Source organism: Mustela erminea, chromosome 1 (genome assembly GCF_009829155.1).
Source record: "Mustela erminea isolate mMusErm1 chromosome 1, mMusErm1.Pri, whole genome shotgun sequence".
Lineage (NCBI taxonomy): Eukaryota > Metazoa > Chordata > Mammalia > Carnivora > Mustelidae > Mustela > Mustela erminea.
The window spans coordinates 193019067-193045082 of record NC_045614.1 but is presented as its reverse complement, the minus strand read 5'-3'; the positions used below and the strand labels follow the sequence as shown (position 1 = coordinate 193045082).

General features: G+C 34.8%; 1 protein-coding gene across 10 annotated transcripts in view; it reads right to left on the bottom strand.

Annotated features, from left to right (window-relative positions):
• USP25 (ubiquitin specific peptidase 25) overlaps positions 1–26016 on the bottom strand; it is a 132693-nt gene that overhangs the window by 23741 nt on the left and 82936 nt on the right. For 6 of the 10 annotated variants that reach the window (XM_032352690.1, XM_032352715.1, XM_032352698.1 and 3 more), the window contains 9 exons: positions 25766–25893; positions 25082–25177; positions 23041–23199; positions 22047–22273; positions 18915–18985; positions 18047–18275; positions 16413–16613; positions 6844–6983; positions 1546–1659 (listed from right to left, as the gene is read on the bottom strand). In XM_032352690.1, coding sequence (XP_032208581.1) covers positions 1546–1659; positions 6844–6983; positions 16413–16613; positions 18047–18275; positions 18915–18985; positions 22047–22273; positions 23041–23199; positions 25082–25177; positions 25766–25893 — 1365 coding nt within the window. The remainder of the gene's footprint in view (positions 1–1545; positions 1660–6843; positions 6984–16412; positions 16614–18046; positions 18276–18914; positions 18986–22046; positions 22274–23040; positions 23200–25081; positions 25178–25765; positions 25894–26016) is intronic. The other 4 variants (XM_032352732.1, XM_032352746.1, XM_032352738.1 and 1 more) reach the window with 1 other exon arrangement.

Below are 26016 nucleotides of genomic sequence, written 5' to 3'. Positions count from 1 at the left end.
TTATTTAAAAAAAGTGCCTCTTTAAGGTTTGAGGAGCTCAGCAGGAGCTCAATTTCACCTCCACTTTGCCCTGCTGGCTGGGCACCCTTACACAACAGTATGACCTGAACATCTGTGAGCTGCAGCCCTGTATCCACACGACTTAAAGTTCCCAGGTACATGCACGGTTAAACTGACACTCCAATCAGTTACAAAAACAAAACAAAATGCATCTCTGCCAACAGCATAAGCACTTACACAAAAGACAGCATTAAATGATTAATCATAATTCTAAATTTTAAAATGCCACAAGGCTTACCCCAAAACAAGCACTCAGGTACTTGGTCAATAAATTAACATTTTTACTAAAAACATGGCAGTTTCCGTAATTTTCAAGCAGCAACATGGTAATGAAATAGTTAACTGGAACAATGTACTGCTATTAAGTATTACATACTTAAGCATTTCTTTGTTTCTGAAATAGCTTATCACTCTTAGCTGTTCACATTCTAAAATACCTGCAAAATGAAACAACTCAGAGTACTATGAAGCTTGCTATTAGAGCAATCAAGAGATTGCATCCAACACCTCTGATTCACTGAAACTATTACCCAAATTTTGATTATACACTGAGTCACAATATACCTAATATCTGCTTCAGAAAATTCATCTGACCAGTTTCTATCTCATAAACCAGCTTTTTATTCTCCTTACGGCCATTGCTTTCTTACACTGGCACAATAATCTTCATGTCTTTGTGACACTGCTGGTTTCAATGATTAACTCTTACATAATCACTTAACTGTAACTTCAAAGTAAGTCTGAAATAAAGTTGCTTGGAAAAACTATTTGATATATATTAAATTCTCATCCATGCCAGTAAAAACTAACAAATGATAGAATTCAAGGTCTTCCATACTATTCAGAAACAGCTTTACTGGCCCTGGCCTCAAATATAAGAAAGATCAAATGTAGGAGTCTCAAGAAAAAAGTGAGAAAAAGGGGGGGATCTGATGGTACAAGGACAATAGCACATTTTCATCTGGATTCTCAAGAACAGTGTATAAAGCACTGGAAGGCATTCGATAATAATGAATCGCTCCATTCACATTCACATGGAGGTTGCAGAAGCAAAAATACCCACCATCTATCTGCAATCAGGCTGTAAGACTTTTTGGCAGGAAATAGTAGGCGAATTATGATAATACAGAATTCAAGTAAAACAGGAAATTATTTTTAAATGTTCAAAGTTTTTTTTTACTTAACTAAACAAACCTTACTGTAATCTATCAACCTAGAAAAAGCTGATCATATGTCTACATAAAAGAATTAACTCTAGAAACATTAAATTATTCTTTTGACAAATTCCATAAGCTTTCTACTTAAATTTTCATTTGAAATTCAAAGTTCTGTAAGCAGTTGGTAAGGTAATTTCAGACCATGGGTGGCCAAGCTGTATGTTATGCAGCAATACACATAAATGTGAAAGTGCATGCAGGCCCAAAGTACGTGTATTAAACAGACACAGGTAAGCAGGAACAGTGCAGAGGTCTACAATAAAGGTACCTCGTCATCATAACCCCCCTCCTTTGACTCAATCATGAATTTCCCTACATGGGGAATCGCCACCTCTACAACTTGCTGGTTAGAAGGTGGTTGGCTTGTGGTATTTTCAGGTTTCTGCAGAAAAAAAATTATTAGTAGGAACATTAGAAAAAAGAACAATGGAATATCAAGTAAAAAGGGCAGAGATTCCTGAGTTTTTAAAAAATACCTATACTTGCTTAGTATGAGATGAAACCACCCAAAACCAACATTAGAAGTGAATGCCTTAAGTAGTAACATAAGATATATAACTTTCCTTTTACAACTCAACCACTAATTTTTTTTTTCTACAAAGCATTTTGGATACCAAATCCTTAAAAATAATAAATAGTGGTAGTTATATTTCCTACTGCTGTCTGTAAATTACAGCTGAGGTTTTTATTTTTTTTTTAATTCTAGTAATTCTATAAATCCTTTCTTGACAACTCCATCAAAACAAGACATGACCTCCTCTGAACCCATGAGAGTTTGTAGGTTTTCTTTTTATGGTTTTACTTTTCTATCCTTCCTAAGAATTAATACTATATCCAATTTATATCCATAGTCTATTGTGTTTAGCTCACTCTGTATGCACTGTACGATGTATTTATATGTATTTCTGATGAATTCTTGTTTCTGAAAAAGACGCTGGGAAGTGACATCTCTTTTTAACAATTCAATCAGATTTTTTTCTTTTCATCCTTTTCTTTGGTAACAAATTCCACACTAAGAGTAGAAGATAGTATAAAATCCAGAAAAGTCCACTCAAAGATACTAATATGGTTCATCCAAAAATACTGTCCAGATTTCAAAAAGATCTTATGTTACTGAATAAATTTATAATTAGAATATTCACTATGTACCTACAAACAAATTTCCCAAGTACTTAAGGTGCTTGAAAGCAGCTTGCTTAAGTAATTTCAGTTTGCACATTTAGTTTTCTGAAGCAAAAGATAAACTTTAGTTTTGACATAAACAAAATTGTAATAAAAGCAATTAAAAAGGCTTTATTTCATTTGAAATATATGTAAATTCTAGAGATGAAAACATTTTATGACTTTCCAGAAGTATATATGCAAAAAGAGTTTAAACAATAAAGCAAAACTAATGGCCAAGACTGACACTGCCCCTTCTAAAAGAAATGCTACTTTTAAGCATAACATATTTTGAAAAGGTTTCCTTATTTTGAGTCCTCAACTTTTCAAGAGGAAATAACCAACCTGCAAACTTGTTGTGATCACAAGAGATAAGCTAATCCAATACTTCATATATAATAGTTTTCTATAATGACAAGTATTACCAGTATTATAATAATATTACACTACTTTAAAGTGTTTTTATTTGAATAGAATAACCCAATATGACTAGTATACATACCTAGAGAGATATGCTTATGAAAGAAGAATTATTATGCTGGGTCTCTAACCACAAGAGTGAAATTTGATCAGGTAAATTAGGAGAGCTGTCTAGACTTTGTGGTCAATCACTTCTCACAATCAAATCAATCTAAAGCGGTATTATCTTAAGGAGAGAATATAAATTTAAGTCAAGTAGCAACTGTGAAACTGATCAGTATTTGTATATTGATCCTTATAAAACAATATATGGGTTTTGGAAAAAAAAGTTGCACTTAGGAAAAAATAATGTTTAATAAACATTTTCAGTTACCACAGAGAGTTTCTATAGCGTAATACTGGTAAGTTATATACATGCAAACTGAGAAACCAAAGAAACTTAGGTGAATATAATAATCCTGTTGTATTATTCATCAAGTCTAATTAGATATCCTAAGGTACCATAAAAATTTTCCATATAAAGAATTTGAGGACTCAATAAAGGAAAGGAAAGTACAGGTGTATTTATCTTTTTCTAATATTGTCAGGCCCTTTTACATAAACACCTCAACAAAAGCTAAACTTGAAAGGAGTTAGTAAGTGTTTCAGTTAATAAACATTCCCAAAAGAATTAAAATACAAATATTTTTATTAATGGCCTGAAATCCATTAAGTGGATTGCTTTAAAAAGTAGTTTTTCATGAAAGAGTGACTAGAAAGCTATATAACTACAACCATGTTGTAGTAACGGCCCCCTACCTTTCAACCCAGTAATTCAACTATGGGGAATCCATTCTAAAGAAATGAACTGAAATATGGAGAACATTTCATTGCTAATGGCCTACTTATAATAAGGTAAAGGTAGAAACAAATCCACAGCGAGGGAGGTAAATAACAATTTAATCACTCAATGGAATTAACACTCAACCATTAAAGTTTTTCAGAGAATTTTCAACATGGGGAAATGGTTATGTCACATGTTAAATGATTAGAGAAGAGAAGGCAATACATAAACAAAACTGTATATGCAGTAGTACTTCAGCTACATAAAAAAATCCCAAACCTGTACATAAAAATAAAATGAAAAAAAAAAACTAATATATTACATGATTTGAGCTTTGAATAGTGGGAGTACATGTGATTCTTTCTTCAAGTATGCTTTTTGTATTTTTCAAATTTTAAAATATTTCATTTAAAATTAAACAGATCCCTCTAAACAGTAAGCTGTGTATATGTCTAGAGACTATTTCTCTATGCTTTCTGTGACTATACTTTCCAGGAAATTCTTAAGCTAAGGTTGGAACTTAATATATTGTATATTTGTAAAATGATTTGCATTTAAGTAACAAACTAACAACTGCTTAGTACCTATACTAAATGCTAGGTACCTTCAAAAAAATAATTTAATCCCACAATGATCTCTATTTTATATAAAAGCAAACTGGTGTTCAGAAAAATTAAGCACCTTATTCAAGTTTGCATAGCTAGTGAGAAGCAAAACCCATATTTAAAAACCCAGGACTATCTAATCCCAAAGTCTGAACACTCCTTTCACATACACAATCTAATTTCTAAGGTATATTTTTAAGTGAGAAAAACCAGTATGTCGTTATTATGATCCGAAGCAACTAATCATGAGACCAAAAACAGGCTGCTTCAGACAGCCACAATTAACATATTCTTAGCATTTATACAAACAACTCGGGCCTATTGTTGGTACTACTCCAGAAGATGCACCAAATGGAAAAACATTTATGCTAGCTGTCTATCATATTCTCTCAATGTTATTCTCCTTTCTCAAGTAAAGGTGAAGTAGATTATAGGCTTATGATATTCGTATTATATTATATATATATTAGTTATGTATATGATATATATTATACATATAAATGTTATGTATAAAATATATTATATATTTGCAAATTTACCTGCAAATTTATGTTATAGATGATTAAACAAACTAAACAAATCACGTTTCTATATTAAGCTAAATAATACCTTTGGCTTTCTGGTTACAGTTAAAAGGATGATACTTATTAACCATAACATAGGCTTTAAAAATAAAATTCCTAATTAGCAAAAAGCCAAGCAATTACATTTTTAGACCAGTAGTTGCATCTACTTCTCTGCCCTTTCTAGCTCCCTAAGTTTTCTTCTTCTACCACTCCCCAAGAAGTTAGACATCTCAGATATATTACAAGAAACATTTTCCAGGAATGCTTTAGAAGAGTTAGCAAGGGTTCATCTCAAGCTCATTTATAATCTCCAGGACATTTGCAAAATTTGGAATAATAAAAAAACAAACCTATATTAAAACATTTTTATAGTAAAATGATATAATCAAAAATTTTCATATAGGAAGTGAAATAAAAAAGTAATTCTGGGGGCACCTGGGTGGCTCAGTGGGGTAAAGTCTCTGCCTTCGGCTCGGGTTATGACCCCAGGGTCCTGGGATCAAGCCCCGCATCGGGCTCTCTGCTCATCAGGGAGACTGCTTCCCCCTCTCTCTGCCTGCCCCTCTGCCTACCTACTTGTGATCTTTGTCTGTCAAATAAATAAAATCTTTTAAAAAAAAGTAATTCTGATTATTTCACTCATCAAAACATAACAGAATACCTCATTAATCGAACATTTTTCTTAATCAAGGTCCTATCACATTAAAGACCTCATTGCAATTAGCAGGTTTTTGTTGAGATTAAGTTCACGAAGTAGAAAACTGTGCTGGAAAACTGCATGTATGTCCTGGGCACCCGGGTGGCTCAGTAGTTAAGCACCTTTAGCACAGGTCATGATCCCAGGGTCCTGGCATCAAGTCCTACATCAGTCTCCCAGACCGCAAGGAGCCTGCTTCTCCTTCTGCCCCTCCTCCCACTTGTTCTCTCAATCTCTCTTTCTCTCAAATAAATAAATAAAATCTTAAGAAAATAAGAAACAGAAAAATTGTGTGACCTGTTCCCTTTAGTTCTCTAGGTAGGTAATCTTCAAATACTAAAATTAGCTATCAAGTAACCTGCATTATAGCCGCTTGTGCTTACTAATAAAAAAAATGACTACAGAAAGTGAATGTTTTTGTAAGATGAAATTCTTGAAATAGCATCTCTCAGAAGGTCATACGCACTGAAAACACAGTACAATACCAATGTACTCAATTTATTGCTATAAAAACATACAATTCAAGAGCTACAACACAGGAAGGTTATAAGGACAATTCTGTTTGGACACTACTGAAATACACATAAACCACTTTGCAAGATCACATTTATCCTGCTAATAATACTCGAACCTAGAACTTCCAATATTTACTATTAAACATATTCCATGGGACAATGAAAATTACTACCTTATATTCCCAACTACTCCAATGTAGTAAGACTAAAGACAGAGGGAAGGGGTGAGGGGAAAAGAAAATAATGCTAAATTTTATACTTCTCTTAAGTTCCAAATCAAATGATCAATTTAGACTATGATTATGATTTTTCATCAGTCCCTAACAGGAATAGAGAAATTTTTTTGAAAAAAGAAGCATTTTTAGGCACCTCAGTCAGTTAAGCGGCCAGCTCTTGATTTTGGCTCAGGTCATGATCCCAGGACCCTGGGACTGACCCCTAAATGGGGCTCTGCGCCCAGCAGGGATTCTGGTTGAGGATTCTCTCTCTTTCCCTCTGCCCCCCGCCCCAACCGCCCCGTGCTGCTTGGGCACTGAAGCACTCCCTCTCAAAATAAATAAACATATCCTTGAAGGGGGGAAAAAAAGGCAGCATTAAAAACTTAAGCTGAGGAAGCTACAGCCTGAGGGTTAGGTAACAGCACTGTCCTTGATCATGTTAACATTAGTTTCTGCCCTTGGCCCTGTCTCCCCTGACTCCCATGCAGGCTGCTCTCCGAGACACTGCTGGAAATGTCATGAAGATGGCTATGCTCCCAGAGCTCAAAGAAAAGTTCTTACCGACTGCAAAACTGTTTCAGGACTTTTATCTTCATGCTCATGTGATGCCTTGGTAATTATTCGAATAGTTTCTTCTTTCAAGTGCTTTGAGAAATCACTTCTTGACGGCTGCTCTAGATATTCTGGTTCTCCTGCTTGTGCTTCATAAGAAAAGAATCAGTTGTACGTCTAATACAAATCACAGAGAGCTATCTAAGATGAATCTGTTATTTAATGCTAATTCAAAGTTAGAGAGTAACCAATTTTACTTTTATTTAATATATCGCTCAACATATAGCACCTACCACAGAATTTAACCTCCCCCCTCAAAATCAGGTTCAAGAGTAGTCAATTACTGAAGAAAATACTCATTTTCTCATAGTCTATGGTTAGAAATTCATAGCAAATTTTTCTGTCATGATAAATACCAAAAATCTCATTTTGGAGTATCATCAGCATTAAAGAAAGAAAGAAAGAACGAACGAACGAGAGAAAGAAAAGAAAGAAAGAAACATTTAGTTTGTATAACAATCCTGGTCTGAGTTTCCACAGAGTACACAGTAGCTATTTCTCTGGCCACAAAATCCTTTTTCACACCTCCCTGACCAAACCTAATCCTGAATGAACCTGATCGACCTATTTTTTCCAAACCTGCCCTGGTAATTGAGTGTCGTAAGAGGAAAAACAATTACAACCTGACAAACCAATTCTAACAAATTCAAAACTTCAAATACCATCCTTGCAAAGAACTTTCAAAGTTTTATCTATCATCTAGGCTCTGAGCTCAGACACACCAAGGCAGCAATGTACTCTGAATGTCCCACTAGATGTTTTATCCACAACCCCAAATGCTTTATATAAGTGGGCCTCTGCCTTTCTCTCCAACATAACTTTGTATCCTTTGCTCTTTGCTCTCCTTTTTCAGGTTATCTAATACACAAAAAAGAGGTTTTTCCCTCTCAACCTTTAGATCTTTCCATGTTTTCTTCCCTCTGCCTATATATTCAACCTACTCTCAGTCTCCCAACTAAGAACTTCTATACGTCTTTTTGTTTAAATACCAATTCCATACGAAAGTATTCCTAATTACACCAATTTTAGAGCAGAGTTTCTCAGGTTCTTGGCACTACTGACATTTTAGATCATTCTGATTCCTTGGTGTGGAGTGGTCCCGTGCACCCGGCATCTTCCCTCTAGATGCAAGTGGTACTGTCCCTCCAGATGTGACAACTGGAAATGTCTTCAGTTTGTCAAATGTCCCCTGGGGGGCAAAATCACTCTGAAATGAGAACCACTGCTCTAAAGTAACTTATTTCTTCTTTTTAATAGCACTTTACCACAATTAGGACTTGACTACTACTGTATTTGTTTTAAGCCCATATCCCCTGCTAGACTAAGAATCTCAAAAGTAGGGATACTATCTCCTTCTTGTGTTGCTATTTCTTCAACAATTAGCATATAAGAAGCATATGATAACTTAATGGAACAAAAAGTAATGGATAGAAAGAATAATAAAGTACACTAAAATGTTCTATAGTGTTACTGGGATTGGTTAGGTGAGCCCTTCCAAATCAACTGGCTTGATACAACAGGGCTAATGCTACCCTTTTCAATATTTGATTTAAAAAAAATAAAAAACTTTCAAAGTGAAATATTATTCGAAAAGAAATACTGTAATTTCAACACATATGCATGGTAGTACATCCATCCAATAAATTTTAGTTAAGTATTTAACTATGTGCCAGGCACTAGGCTAGACAATGGGACTCCGCAGTATGAACAAAGCCAGTCTCTCACCCCATGAAGTTTAAAGTATGGAGAATGTAATTAACCAAAGAATCACACATACGAACTGTGACAATATTATAACAATACATGCTAGGAATAAAATGGGGGAGGGGCAACTCAGATTATGGAATATGAGATAAACTGACCTTTCAGCAGAAGGACGGTAGGTCGATCATCCCATTCCTTGATGGAACGATGATCTGAAAAAAGGCCAGTGTGGCTGGAATATAGTGTAAGAGGAGAGATACAGCAAGAGATGATAGGGGCAAAATCAAAGGACCTTTGAATCTAATAAAAAGTTTTAAGGGTAAAAGGAAGTAAATAAATGTTTTAAATACAATAGCAATGTGGCAAGGTTTTTTCTGGGGGGGGGTGAAGATTGTGTTCATTTATGTGAGACAGAAAGAGAGAGAGCACTAGGAGGGAGGAGGGTGAAAATGAGAGGGAGAAGCCGACTCTCTGCTGGGCATGGAGCCTAATGCAGGGCTCGAACTCAGGACTCTGAGATCGTGACCTGAGCAGAAGGCAGATGGTCAACTGACTTGAGCCATCCAGGCACCCCGCAATGTGGCAAGTTAAAAAAAACGGGGGTGGGGGAGAATGGATTAGAGAGGAAAGTAAAACCAGAGGTCAGTGAAAGTACTAGAAGGTACCAGAGCGGTATAAGCAAGAGATGGTGGTGCTTTTGGACAACAGAGGCAGCAAGAGAGGTAGGGAGAATTAGTAATACTGAAGATGTATTTTGAACACAAAGCTTTGGAGACTGATGTGAAGATGACTTAAGTTTTTGGCATGTATAACTGGGATGACGGAGGTAAAATACACTATGACAAGGAAAATGCTTACAATCTATATGATAGGAGGGAAGTTTAAAGAAGTCGAATGCCCTTATTTCTGTATTTCTTGACTTTACACTGCAATATTCTTTCAGTGCCCTGTATGATGGATAAGGTGAAGAAAATTTTAGACTATTCCTCTAGCTGACTGTAGAACTTAATGCAACGAGGGCCAAGAAATCCATCTAGTCTGGCACTGGTCTAACACACTGAAACATCAACGGTCTATGTAAAATTTAACTCCTTAGGAACAAAAGTAATTTTATCTGATCAACACAGTCAAATATATCTTAGGTCCCCAGTGTTAAGATTCCCTTCCACATAGGGATCTGAGCCTAAAAATCTTATGGGTAATGTTGAATGATCTTGCTAAATGTCATACAACAGAACTATTTCTTCTAGAGTTTTCTTTGTGTATGTAACATTCCAGGGAACTTACATTTGAGTGGTGCTATACAGAGCCTGGGTGAACCTACAAAGATTTAACATCTGGGAGTTCAGAAACAAAAACCCAAACCTTACCCAGCATGTTTATTGAGCCTGGGCTGTTTATATTAGCAATGAAAAAAACTGACATAAAATTCACTCACTTTAAGAACTCCCAATAAAATCAGATAAATATATACTCCATTACAATACAAAGTATTGAATGCAGCAACAGAGTCACACACAAGGTTCTACAGAAGCACTGTGGGCCCAATACATACACTTGGGATGCTGTTGTATGTTAGGAAAGGTTTCCTAGAATAAATGCCAACTGAGCTAAATCTTGAAGAATGTGTAGAGAGGACTATCTTGGAAATGAGAAAGGAAATTCCAGGCAGAAGGACTAGCACATGCAAAAGGCTACCAAAACCAGACAGAAGATTATAAAATTCTTCTTATTAATGAGGCTTTATTTGGTAAATAAACCAAAATATAAGTACAACATAAATGTGGTAGTGAGAATAGTTGGGATTAAGAGGAAATAAGATAATAGCTGCCACAGGGGTAATATTAGGGGGACTCATAAAGACTTTGGGATATGAGAAAGTTCTTAAAGACCAGGCAAAATTTCAAGAATACTCATCATCAGGGGATATTTTTTAAATGATGGATGCTTCATGAGATGCTATAAAGATAGGAAAGGTCCTCACAAGCAAGAGTCATGGGGAATAATATGGTTTATATAAAACAAAGTATTCACAGGGAAGTAGATGTGGAAGAAATACAAGGGAGTCAAATTATAATACATGATCCTTATGAAAAAGAAAAGAGGTTTTATCTTCATTTTGTATAACCAGAAGGGTAAAAAATATGTTTACTGGAACAAATAACCAAAATGAGGAAAATAAAAAGTTCTTTCACTCCAGAGAGAAGTACTACTAATATTTTTAGTATTATATATTTCCAGACTTTACCCACATTTTATAAAGAAAAAGAATTATTCTGAATATACTGTTTTTAACATAACAAACTTTTTTGTGTCAATATAATTTTTACTGGTTAGACTTTGTTCTTCTGTACGGAAGGCTCATGTAACTCATACTCTACATATTGTACATGTAGGGAATTTCCACTTTGTTAAAAACAAGAGCACAAAGAGTTTGGCTTTGTGTGTCTGTAAATACATACAAGGTTTTTTGTTCATCCTGTAACCCTACAGAAGTCTCATCACTGCTGGCCTGCTATAAAGAGTAGGAATTCAATTAATAGAGACCACACTATTTTCTTTGTGTTCTAATTGACCCTTTATACACTAATTGGTCCCTCAGCTTAATATATTCTTCAGGCTTCCATGTGGAATACAGCTGGAGATTACCAATTTTCTACGGAGGTATGTAATATCTCTGTATCTAAAGTATCTTTCACATCATCTATTTGTCCTATGGGTACATCACTGAGATTTTTAAGTGGTTATCCTCCACATAAGAGATTTTCCAGCCGTGCTCTAAGTTCTTGACGTTAAGTATTTCATTCACCTATCTGGCCATTAAAGAAGACCCAACATGCTACAGGTACTCTGAACCTGCTTCTTTGGTCCACCTTCACATTGAGTAAGGGGTTGGGAGGGGTTGGGAGGGCTTGGGAGTGTTCTACCTATGTGTATTTCCTGGTTATGCTCTTCAACATTTTAAGAGGAGAGATACCCCAATAACCAATTAGCTTTCTGTTACAGCATAAGGATGTTTTTTTCCTTTAAAAAAAAAAACAAAAAACAAAAAACACTTAAATTCAATTAGCCGAGATAGAGTACATCATTAGTTTCAGATGTTCAATAATTCATCAGTTGTTCATCACATCACATGCCCTTTACATATATATATGTATATATATAACGTATTTAGTTATTTGATAGAGAAAGAGAGCACAAGCAGGGGGAGCAGCTGAGGGAGAGGGAGAAGCAGGCTCTCCACTGAACAGGGAGCCCAATACAGGGCTCAATCCCAAGACCCTGGGACCACGACCTGAGCTGAAGGCAGACACTTAACCACCCAGGCACCTCTCACGTGCCTTCCTTAATGCCCTCACCCAGTTAACCCAACCCCACACTCGGGATCTTAAATCTACGATCTTAAATCTACTATTAAAAAAAAAAAAAAAAAAAGGAGCAACATCTCCTCTTTCAGAAATATTTAATACCTTGCCTTACTGATGAGTCTTATTACATTCACACTTAGAAGAATATTTAAAGAAAATTATTTCAAAGATATGCAGAACATTCATTTCTAGAAACGTATTTAAAATCAACAAGTCCCCAGAAGCGGCCTATAAAGAGCCATGGTAGGCTCGCTACATAGAGTCACGAGAGAAACGGCATAAACAGAACTGTGGGAATGTGGGGGCAGAAGCTTAAGAACCAGAGTTAAGCCTAAAATATACCTAGGCAGAGTTACATCTGTACCACACATTTTTAGCCTGCTTCTCTAACGTATCATTATTTTGGCTAGACTTTTAAAAATGTTAGTATTCCCATATAATGAGGATTATTTCTAGGAAACTCATTATTGGAATCTCCATAGGAAATGAATTCAATTCAGAAAACATTCAAGGGTCATCTACCATATTTTATTATGTAGATTCTGAAAATATAAATAAGAACATCACTCAGTCCCTGCTTTAAAGGAACTTGCGAATACTGAGAATATTATTCATTCTACCAGGTCTTATTCTCAGGAACCAGCTGTATTTTCCTGGAAAATCGGCTTGTTTATAACTTGTAGACAGCATCTGTAGAGAAGTCCTAGAGCCAATTCTACAAACCCCCTCTAGACAAATTTATGAAATCTTACGGAATGCACTCTATACCCCTATTAACCTATTTACCTTGTTTTTTTTACCTTTAAAAAAAAATCGGTGGGGGGGGGGGCACCTGGGTAGCTCAGTGGGTTAAAGCGTCTGCCTTCGGCTCAGGTCATGATCCCAGGGTGCTGGGATAGAGCCCCGCATCGGGCTCTCCACCTCAGGCTCTCCTCTCCCGCATCGGGCTCTCCTCTTGGCGAGGAGCCTGCTTCCTCCTCTCTCTGTCTCTGCCTGTCTCTCTGCCTACTTGTGATCTCTGTCTGTCAAATAAATAAAATAAAAAAAAAAAAAATCAGGTATGCTTCACGGGTTATGAGGACTTCAACAATTTTCCCCAAACAATATTGTACTGCATGTTAACTACTAAAATTTAAATTTAAAAAAATAGTTTTTAGGGGTGCCTGGGTGATCCAGTCAGCAAGCAAGTCGGCTTGTGGTTCTCTCTCCTTCACCCTCCCCCTCACTTGTGCTCTCTCAAACAAATAAGTAAATCTTTTAAAGAAGTATTTGAATAAGGATAGGTGAAACACAAGTAAAAGTGCAAAGCTCTTCTCTCCTTCTGAATAATCTGTTTTATAAATATAGCCTGGAGCCATACTGTTTACCCAGAGGTACATCTCTGAATTATCTGAAGATCTTTTTAAAGATATATATTCTGGACCCTTCCTTCAGAGGTTCTGATCCCAGCTAAGTTTTGGGTGATCTGACTTAGGTGGGGTGTGCTGCTTATACTCACAAAAAACTCCTAGGCACAGACCGTATACACCATAGTAAAGAACTGCTGAACAGATTTCTAAACCTAAGATTTCAGGTAAGTTTTTCTTTGCTGTAAGCAGGTTTAAGGAGGTAGAATGAAAAGGATCAAATAACTTTGGTCCCATCATTTATTACTTAGTTTCGATAAGACAAGGAATGGTTCTAGAGAGGAGAGGTCTATGGATTTCTTGGTCACATGTAAGCAGAAGTGGTGCAAAGACTCATTTAAAAACTACTATATAAATCAAAATTCTTATTTGGATTATCACTCAGAAGAAACTGATTTTAATAGTTCTTGTATTAAAGCTTTATTGAGAAGATTTGCAAGGAAAGAAAAATCACTGATGAATTTTATGAACAAGATTTCCTTGTATTACTTCCACTAGTCACTCATAATACTAGTGCACACCTGTGAGATTTAAATATAGGGTCTCTTTCATATGGTGAAAATATTATACCAAATTGAGCAAATTACTATGGGAACTGTGAAGAGAAATAAGAAAATGACATGGGCATTAAAGTAAAATTCCTCCACTAATGCATGGGGAGATAAATGGTTCCAATAAACATCAATGAATTCCCTTATACAACTGGGTAAAACTGCCCTGCAACAGAGGAGGGACTTCTTAATAGGATATATAAAATAATATAGTAATAGAAACCAATCTTTCAAACAATAATCTCACTCCCCAAACGTATAGACTTAGCACATTCTATTCCTACAAACTCAAAGTGTGTGCTTCTAGCAGTTCCACATGGGACACAGCATTTCCAATTGAGGCAGTTACTGCCACTGCTTTCTAAAAACCCAGGCTGGAAGATAATTATCATAATAGTTATATGTGAGTTGACCACTTCTGTCTCCTTATTTTTTAGTTATTTTGATTCCTCTCAGAAATACATCCCCATCCCCAAGTATTGTTTTTAAACTAAAAAGAAAGATGTGAAAATATATGTCTAATACCTACTTCTGTATTTTTTAAATCACAAAACAGCATTTAAAGTATATGGTAGGAAGTATTAATCAGGATAAAGGGTATGGGGCATATAGATATGGCCTTTTATACAGATGTAAATGGCAGGGCAAAGGTGGCTAGTCCTGTCAGACAGGAATATTAATGGGGACTGTGTATTAGTTTGAACAAAAATAAAATGTATTAAGTCTGTAAATTTAGTCTTGTGAGAGACAAGATGAAGAGAAGGACACCATATAGCACTTAATATGTTGGTGCCACAAAATCTAAGTGAGCCAAGAATACAGTTGCAGCTTATCCAAAAATGTAGGATTCACCTTCATCTGAGTGCTTAGGTACGTACCACTATCACTTGCGATAATCAAGCATCCACATCATGCCACTAGTAAGATAAGAACAGCCACAGGCAAATGGTGTACATAAAAGTCAGTGGAAGTATAACAAAGTAGCTCCACTGGGGTAAGTTCTGGGAATTGGTTTGAGAAGAATATGTACAGAAGACAAAGGATGAAATCACAAAGGGATGGAACTAGCTCAAAAATGAAAAGAACTATAATGTATATACTGTGATTTGAGCACAAAAATCTCTTGTCTCTTGATATCTATCGAGTCATTTCCTATGGAAGTAGACAAAGTCACTCTAAAGAAATTGTATTACTATGAAATCACAGACCTTCATGTGGTCTACACGGTGGCTCTTAATGTATGGAAAAAAATATAGTCCTGCCTCATTGTAGAGCTTACCACAATACGATGGTGGTATTCAGATATACTATATTGCATTTAAGTATTATAATATTGGTATCTTTGTTGATATAATACCATTATCTTGGTCTTTTAAAAATTCTGAATGAATGCCTCTTAACATCAAGATCAAGGACTCAACTAATCAATTTCCATGAAAACAAGTTACCAAGTCTGGACAGATCTGTGTGTCCTATTTTATTCCAAAACCACATTGGTAATGGAATATTCTCTCATCTTCCATTGAGAGAATGATTTCTTATAAAGTTAAAATGATAACACTAAAATTCACCTAAGTAATGCTGTTTGAGAAATGGTCTGTAAAAGATGAAATAAGGCAAACATCTACAAGGCTTTCTTAAAAAATAAAAACAAAACAAGCAAATGTTGCATAAAAAGGCCATTCAAAAAGATCCACTGAGTTTTAAAGCGGAAGGATGAGTTTGACAAAAATATCTGTTTATCTCTTCTCATTCCTCCAACTACAACAGAGAAATAGCACTTTTTTACAGTAGAAAATATTTTGCCCTAAAATATTAACTACTCTGTGATGATGGAAGTAATCTTTTAAAAAAATCAGAAGACATTTATTTTCACTTTCACTAGGACATATTTAGTTTTGTATTGTTTAAACATTTCATTGATTTCATCAGCTAATAACTTTAGAATATTTTAAAATATTAAAATATATAATTTCAGCTATTTTTTTAAACTTAAAGATTCTGAAAAAATCAAATAACTGCTCTATAATACTAGCATAATTACACAAAATATTACATAAAGTATTATAAAATATATATACAGATAGACCAATAGTGCTATTTTGTTCAAATGGGAAGTTATTGAAGTTCACTCTCTTGATAACTTTAGTGAAAAGGTTTGGATTACTTTCTGGTTTTCATGGCTTTTGTAAGCTTTTGGCCAAGAAGAGTCAGACCCAATCAAAATGGGCAGGATAGGTAGAGAAAGAGGTAGCAGAATTATCTCATTTAACTTGAAAAGGCATTGACATATGCAGCAGTGCCTGACAAAGTGGTCAACTAAACTGTTAACTGTGGCAACCTAAGAGTGATGGAATTTCAGATGATTTTTACCGTCTTCTTCATACTTTAAAATAATTAAAGTTCTTTTTAAAATAAGCATATTTTATAATAAATATCAATAATAAATATATAGGTAATAAAATACAATTTAATCAAAATGTACTAACCTGTTGTTACAGAAGACTCTGACTCCCTCAGCTTCTGAGATGCTAAAAGTTTTTCCTGCAAAGCTTTCTGGGCAAGTTGTGCATCCCATTCTTCTAGCTCTTTCTCAAATCGCTGGTTGTCTTCTTCAACAAAATCTCTTAAATCCGGTGGTAATGTTTCTATTCCAACAAGAGCCTGCCCAGTTTCTTTATTTAACTCCTCTGCAAATCATATTTCAAAAACTAATATAAAATTAAGAATTAAAGGAAAAATGCAAAGCTCAAAATAGGATGCATTTCAAATGGGATTTAAAGTATGAATTATTACCATTTAACAAATCAATATTAAAAATTAAAAGAAAACTCAAACTGCATGGATAAGCAATGATGCAAATATTTCACTATCTATTATAGGAAATGTTCTCGGGTTTTTAAATCTCTAGATTAAGAGAGTAAAAAAACAGAACATGATATAAAGCCAAAATCATTTGCTACTCAAATATTGACATACCACTACATTTTCTACTTTAAGAAAATACTAGATGTTTGATTATTCATGAAATAAAAATTACAAAATGAGAGTAACTCATAACCTTATTAAACTCAAACAGAACTAAAAATCTTTTTCATCCAAAGCAATTAAGCATAGCAATATACTTATAGGTAATTTGAAAACTAATTGATATAGCAAGATTTTCAAGAACATTACAGTAGTATTTAAGAGAGTTCCTAAAACCCTACCGTACGCATATAAAATACACTGCAGCTTTCAGTCATAAGTGGACCATCTAGCTAGTGTTGCTGAATGGTTTAACACAAAAGGAAAGCTGATTTTTACCCAGTTTCAATGAAGCTTTATTAAGTATTTTTTATATGCAAAGCCTATATTAGAATATAAGACATAAAATGATTAAGACATAGTATGACATGGTCCCTGGTTTTGAGGAGATCTGAATGAAGTAGAAAAGACAAGTTGACACACAATTCAAACACACATAAGTGCCCCATAGAGGTATGCTATGAGAACACAAAGAAAGAGATTTTCTTGTAGAGGTAAAAAAAAAACTTGGCAGAGCAGATGACAGATTCAATTCTGACAGCAGAATTGAATCTTGACAGATGAGCAGAAATACAACAAAAGAAGAAAGAAATAAAAACATTTCCTCCAAGAAATAAAAAACATAAAAACTAAAGATATAAATGTGTGAAAACATCTGATGTGAAGATAGGTAGATACAACAAGCAGTTCATGTACCAGTAAAGTACGTATTGTTTGATATGGACAGTAGTTATAAATGAAGCTTGAGAGAGAGAGGCCAGAAAATGGAGGCCTTATACAGTAGGTTAAGGAGCTTAAGTATGAGTCAGTGCATCATGCGGTCCTTAAAAGGGATTTTAGTGAGGATAAATAGGTCAGATTTGCATTTTATAATAGTTACTAAATAGTTAACTTTGAATACAAAATATATTCTAATTGTCAGTCCTGATTACTCCTAATTCCAGTTTCTTAGAATAAGCCAGTACACTTCCTAATCATAACCATCACCCTCTGAGTCAATTACACTTAACTAATCACACCAGAGACTGGAGTCACATTAAAGAGTTACTTATTTAAAAATAGTTTAAAAACTACCCTATATATTTCATGTTCTTACCTTTTATTAAGAATTGTGCCTTATCATTTATGTACATTAAACAGTATGCACTGGCATTTCTATAACCACCAAAAGAGTCCCTCACTAGCTCTTCCCATGATGATTTTGTCACAGCAATATCATTGTACTTCATCCACCTGTTTTCACGATGATCAAAGATATATGCCCAGTAGTGCCCGGCATTAGCTTGGCCTTCATGAACTAAAACAGCATGTAAGCGATAAGGAACCTAAATATGAAAACAGAAGAGTTAAGCCACAGTTAAGTAGTCCATTAATACCAAATTCCATGAAACCCATAAATTGTCTGTTTGAAGAATTCCATAGAAAACTGGCTGTGACTAAAATTTTGAAAAAATTACACTATGAAATAAAAAGCGGGGGGATAAATAAGCTAATGACATGTAAAGCAGGTGTATAAGTAGGATGATTTTTGAGACTTTAAAAATGTGTTTCTTTCAAATGAAGACTTATGATGAATATTTTAAATATAGCACATGATTTGTCTAAACCTTCCCAATTATAACTTGATGACTGAATTAGCAATACGGCCTACATAATGTACACCAAAAGTTAAAATGTAACTGAACCCTATACTTCCCCCCAACTTAATATCCTCAAACAGCCATATAATTTCTCCCATAGGATTTTCTGAAAATTTTTGCTAAGTTTTACTGTAAAATAATTTTAAAAAGTAAACAATAATTATGAGAATACAACTCAATGTGGGAAATATTAATATGGAATCTTTAAAATCAGCAATTTTATAACAAAACATAAGAAAAATTAGTTTAAGAATTAGGTTAATCATACAAACAAAAATACATAAATAATTTTGACAGTACTTACCAACTTAAAACTTAACTTACTTGGATCATAGATTTGTCAGAGTACATGAGTTCAATTGTTCGATGGATTCTGGATATGCTTTCCTGCAAATCTAAGGATAGAAGATATTATTTAACATGATTATCATCAAGTATGCTTCTACTAGACATAAGATAGGAACTAATGGTTTTCCTATCAATATGTTAGAGGAATAAGGAAAAATTCCTAAAACTGTTCTTGGAAACATTACTATATGGAGTCCGTATAAGACAAAATATAGTTCTTCTTAATAAAATATATGCACCAGTGCATAACTAAAAACCAAAACAAATATGATTCACTTAGAAAATGCACTGTCTGTAAAAGTGAACTTTGTTCAAATCTACAAAGGAAAGTTTCAACAAAAATGTAACATAAAGCCCCTTACATATTTATATAAAATAGGAAAACTATGAAATAACTTTGCCACAAACTTTCAATAAACATATATGTCACTGAATAAAAATCTACCACAATCACCAACAGAAATAATGTTGCAACTCCCATTACTTATTACTTCTACTTTCAGCAGAAATCCATTCTACAAAATTACTGTTATATTGCCTGTAATAATTTAAAAATTAGAGACAATCTAAATACCTATTTAAATGGTTAAATGGTTATGGTTATGGAAATGGTTAAATTACAGTATAACCTATACTGTGAAGCTACTGAAAAGAATCAGGAAGAAACCATGGAAGACTATGAAAAAATATTAGTAACTTCAGAGTGGGAAAAGACCTTTTTCTAAGCCTGACAGAAGAGCCAGTAACCATAAAGTAAAAAGACTCTCTCCCCAAACTTAAGAAAATCTGTATTATAAAAACAAAACAAAACCAACACCAAAAAAAGTCAAATAACAAAGACGAGTAAGAAATTATCTACAGCATACACTACAGGCATACAGGCAACAGGTTAATACCCATAATGTCGAAGTTTCTATTGAGCAGTAAGAGAACAATAAATGGTTCGATATAAAAAAATGGGTGAATGTCACAAGAAATTTATAGAATATTTCACTCATAATTAAGGAAATGCAAATTAAGACACTGACACCAGCATACCATTCTTTTCAATGTTCAGGCTACCACAATTTAAAAAGTACCCAAGGCTAAGGAGGATATTGGGAGACAGGCTTGTCTATACTGTTAGTGGGAATAAAAACTGGTTCAATGTTTTGGAGGGAAAATTTTAAAACAGTTAAAATTTAAAATATATACACTTTGGACCAGAAATGACACTTCTAAGAATATATCCTACTCAAACAAGTGTGTCAGTATGTATATAGGCCAGCACTATTTGGAGTGACTATCTGCAGTGTAAAAAATTACATGCTACTCAGATGCAGGGATATTATACAATAGTTTAAAAAATAATGCTAACAGCTGATAACAGGAATAAAAGAGAGGAAATCAATATTCCAAGGAAAATCTTACCCAGTTCATTGAATTACTATGGTCCAAAGTATGAGGTATTAAGGTTCAAACCCTTATCGGATGAATGTCTTTCAAGTTCCTCAAACTTAAAATGGCCAAAAGTGGATTCATCTTATTCCTACTTTCTCCCCTGAGGTGGGGACCTGCTCACCCACCAGTCTGCCCTTTTCCAAAGTACATTCTGTCTATTCATACCAGCAGGAGGAACTGCTGGGGAATCGTCCCTAATTCCTCTCTTTCTCTCTCACCTCCTGTCAGCTTTCTCTAAAGAGTAGATCATATCTGTTCATTTCTTTCCTCCCTCAATGTCACTGCCTTGGTGTCAAAAGTTTCCTAGCTTCACCCTTCAGAATGTCATCTTAAAGCAACAAACACAACCTGCTGAGTCCAGTAGAAAATTATTTAATACCTAGTACAGTGTTCAGGAAACACAGTGTGCTCAATAAATGTTCACTAATGAATTCAAATGTAAAAATGCTCCCTTACATATGAAAAATAACTAAGGGAAACATTTACAGCTACTGGTGCTAATTGTTAGTTGCCGTCATGCCCTATTTATGTTATTATACTACATTATATTACATTAGGACTGCTCTTTATTTACATATTGCCTATAATGAGTCAAGTTGAGCATTTAAAATCCAACCATTCATATTGCTTAAAATAATTCCAGTCTTTTGGTATAAAAGAACAGCTCCTAGATTTTTCTTTTTTTCATAGAAAAAAATTAGGATAAAATTGGTTGACAATAAAGGATATTATATTTTGCCACGTAAGGAAAAATTATAATAAAATCTACCATGTACTATTAATATCACTTCATTTAAAAAAGAAAAAAGGACATTTTAACAACAGCAAAGTAGCAAAGATATAATTTCAGAATAAAGGAGAGTTCCTTCCAACAAAGGCCAGATGGCAACTTAACACCAGCACATATACACACACATGTACTCTCACACCCAGCAGGGCATTGTCCTTATTTTTCTTATTTTGCTACATACCAGTTAATACACATTACAGACTGGCACTGAGCTCTCAGATTATATTTAGAAATCTCTGTTAGAGCAGATTTAAAATTAAAATTCACATTTCTGGGGTGCCTAGCTGGCTCAGTTGGTTAAGCTTTGGCTCAGGTCATGATCTCAGGGTCCTGGGATCCAGCCCAGCATTGGGCTCCCTGCTCAGCAGGGAGTCTGCTTCTCCCTCTCCCTCTGCCCCTCCTGCTGCTCAATCTCTCTTTCTCTCTCAAATAAGTAAATAAAGTATTTAAAATAAATAAATAGCATTTACATTTCTAATTCTTAAATCTGAAAAAAATTTTATCACTTTAACTCATGACACAAACATTAGAAGGAGGACAAAATTGATAAAATACACATTTTAATTGTATGAGCTTTCACCAATAGGGTAGCTGTGAATACCAGTTTGAAATAAATTTAGAGCACTAAATAAGAAAAACAGACCATCTGCTATGTCATTAATCAACTAAGTAGTCCAGAGGAAATCTGTTGTTCTCTCTGAATGTGATAATAAGATCAAAACACAGGTAGTCAGGCTAGTTTCTCTTGTAAAAAACAAAAAATAAAAAATAAGTTATAACATTTGCATCTGAAGTCCAAAGGTCATTTCCCATCTCGATTTTCATACTCTACCTATCTATCTGAGGGGACGGTAGCTATGCTGTGAGAAGCTTCTTACCTCTGGTGTCATTTTCTATTTCTGTCCTCCAGCGATGTAAACAGCTTTCTAGCACAGAAAGTTCTTCCTCTGTTATGTGCCTTGGTGCTGGATGCATGGGCAAGTCTGGGGGTATCCGAGACTGGGTGAATGGTTTATGTATCACTGATCTCGCTGAAATGGCCGCTATTGATGCAGGTGATGTGCTTGGCAGTTCTGAAGAAGGGGCTCCTTGTTGTTCTGTTGTGCTGTATTTTTAAGGCATAAAATATTTATTATTAAACTTTCCAAGTGGATGCTCTAGACAAAAATTGTGCCAAACACATAGCATTAAATTGGCTTGTAATTTCAAAAAGGCCTTTAAAAAAAGAGAGAGAAATACGTGGATTAATTTAATATCTAATGAGATTTCTATTTTATTAATATATAATGTATTATTTGTTTCAGGGGTACAGGTCTGTGATTCATCAGTCTTACACAATTCACAGCACTCACCACAGCACATACTCTCCCCAATGTCTATCACCCAGCCACCCCATCCTTCCCACCCCCCTCCTGAGATTCTTAATATATGAGGAATACATTATTATCAGGATGAAATTGTGGCTTTATAGAAGAAATGGCTTAATCATTTCAATAAATCTTATGTAGAATTACATAATACTTATCAGCTTACATTATAGGAAAAACCAACTTCATAATATTTTCATGGATAAAAAGTGGAAATCTAAACCAAAATAACAATAATTTGGAACAGAAAAAAATATGATGAAAATGCCAATTCACAACCATAAAATCTGTTGAAACAGTGAAATAAGCACCCAGAAGATATATAATCTTGTAAGTGAATTTAATATTTTTCAGAGTTCACTAAAATAAATCACAATGTACATTTTATAAAACCCTCTTTAAAGGTTTTATCAATTTATCAATTATTACACAGTGATGTTTATCAATTACATCACTGTGTAATACAAGTAACATAGCGGGCTCTTGAATCAGGACAACTTTTTACCTTGGTAATGTCTGTGCTGTGGAACCACTAGGTGGGGAACTAGCATCAATATCATCAATGGGAGACGTACAAACAGGTTTACTTGAAGCAAATTCCAGTGCGTACTGTAGAACATCTACCAAAGGGAATCGTTTGGGCCCCGAACCGTAGCTTAAATATCTGTTAACCATAAAATGTATAAATGCTTTTTTCAGTTGTATATAAAGCACATTTGGTTGTTTTTAATAACTGTTATAAAACATGATAGAAACACTTTATTAAATCTTCCTAAACAATGCAATTAATTTTGTTTTCAAATGAAGGTGTTGAAACTGAAGATACATTCAAGAAATAATTTAAATATTCTCCAAATTACGGAAAACAAAGTTGATTACAACTAAATGTGTCTGCACACTGTTATAAATTTTAAATGCTGCTCTAAGGTGTAACCCAATAGGAAAATGAAAACTGACAGCTCCATTTCCTGAGACTGTTTTTATTTTTAGATGTCATCTGGTCTCATGATTAGGATGGTAACTAATACTGTCCTCCCTACCTTTTACTGATCAGTTTTTGTTGTTTTTTTTTTAAGATTTTACTTATGTGACAGAGAGAGAGATCACAAGTAGGCAGAGAGGCAGGCAGAGAGAGAGGGAAGCAGGCTTCCTGCTGAGCAGACAGCCCAATGTGGGGCTTGATCCCAGGACCCTGAGATCATGCCCCAAGCCAAAAGCAGAGGCTAAAGCCACTGAGCCACCCAGGTGCCCCTGGTGACTAGTTTTTAATATGATTAATGATACCTTTTAGAAATAAAAATTACTGGGAAGCCTGGGTGGCTCAGTCAGTTGAGCAGCTGCCTTGGGCTCAGGTCATAATCCTAGGGTCCTGGGATCAAGTCCTGCATCAGGCTCCTTGCTCAGCTGGGAGCCTGCTTCTCTCTCTGCCTCTGCCTGCCACTGCCTGCTTGGGCTCTCTCTCTGACAGATAAATAAATAAAATCTTTTAAAAAATGTTTAGAAATAAAAATTACTGAAATATAATACATTATTTTTGTTTAAAAAGTTTGGGGCTATTAATTTTCAAATTTACACTAAAACAAATACTAAAATATAAATTAATTAGAGGTTGCAAACTGGGATCTCTCAGGCCACATTTCAGCCCGTAGACCTGTCTGAATTACAGAACATTTGACTGTCTAGATTCCAGCGTCTTTTGGGAAGCTCTCAAAAGCAGGGAGAGAGATTCATATGTGGTGTCACACATGATATCGCCAGCTAGTACAGATGGCAGGCTCTCCCTCTCCACAGGGATATGCTCTCTAGGCTCCCCTTGCCCGCCAGCTTACACATGACTTGCTTCCCTTCTTATAAAGTCTCCATGAGGCCCTAGTAGGCATGTGAGTTTGTATTTTCTGTATCAAGGAGAAAAACTCAGTCACCATTCATTTTAATGGAAACCTCAAGAGTTATGTTTAATTTCATACAAGAAGAAACCTTAAAATTTAGGTTAGTTTAACTTTGTTTTGTTTTTTGTTTTTGTTTTGTTTTTAATTTTTTATTTTTTATAAACATATATTTTTATCCCCAGGGGTACAGGTCTGTGAATCACCAGGTTTACACACTTCACAGCACTCACCAAAGCACATACCCTCTGTTTTGTTTTTTAAAGTAATTTCTTCACCCAATGTGGGGCTTCAACTCACAACACAACGCAGAGATCAAGAGTTGGAAGTTCTACTGACTGAGCCAGTCAGATGGCCCTTTTTGGGGATTTTTTTTTTTTTTAAGATTAGTTTAACTTTCTCTTTTCAGCACCATGAGCATTACCAGTAAGCAATGAAAATACATAATTTTAAACACTAAAATAATCACTAATGCCAACTATGAATTATTTTAGTTTTTAACAAAACTCAGAACTAAAACTTATTCAAGCAAAATATGATCCAGAGTGATTACTACTAGAATTATAAATCACCCAAAGCAAATTTAAAATGAAAGATTCCAGATGGTCACAAAAATATGACTTCCTAGAGTTAGCTCATAATTTCATAAAGTTATAATACCTTTCTAGTCTTTGTTGTAATACTGTAAGGTAATCTTTAAGTCTCTTGATTTCTTCCCTCTTTATTCTTGTTATTTCTCTGTTTCTGTGCATGTATCTATCAGGAAAAAGAAAAATGACAACATTACACTTTAAGTACCATGGAAATAGTACAGTGAGATATCAGACAACACAGGAAGAGGATTCCTTAAAATTCTTACAGTTGCAATACTGATATAAAAATAAACTTTTTAACTTCCTTGATACATTATTCCCAGTAACTATACTTTTCTAAATAGAAAGAGAACTCCAGGGACGCCTGGGTGGCTCAGTTGGTTAAGCAGCTGCCTTCGGCTCAGGTCATGATCCCAGCGTTCTGGGATCGAGTCCCACATCGGGCTCCTTGCTTGGCAGGGAGCCTGCTTCTCCCTCTGCCTCTAGCCTGCCACTCTGTCTGCCTGTGCTTGCGCTCTGTATCTCTCTCTCTAACAAATAAATAAAATCTTTAAAAAAAAAAAAAAAAAAAGAAAGAGAACTCCATTTTCTTGGACAAATAATATTAGACATATTAAAAAAGTAAAGAATTATTCTAAAGAATTAAAGATTAATTCTAAAGAAATTAAGCAAATTTTTTTCTCTAACAGTAATAATTCTTCACTAAGTTACTTAGTCTCAAAACTAAGTCATGCTGTATACCAAACCATACCTGTCCAGATACAACACCTGAGGAAATTCTAATTTGTTGTGAATTTTTTCTGGTCTTCCCAATGCCTGATTGAATTCAAATCTTGACAATTCAAATGTTAACACAGGTGGCAGTTTGGTGAACCAATGCTGAAAGAAACAACAACAAAAGAAACTTAATGTCACCTGTTGTCTTCTCCATTGCAGTGTTAGGCGCAGGGTGTGGCACTGGTATTTTTATATATATCATCACAGTGCTGACACCACAAACAC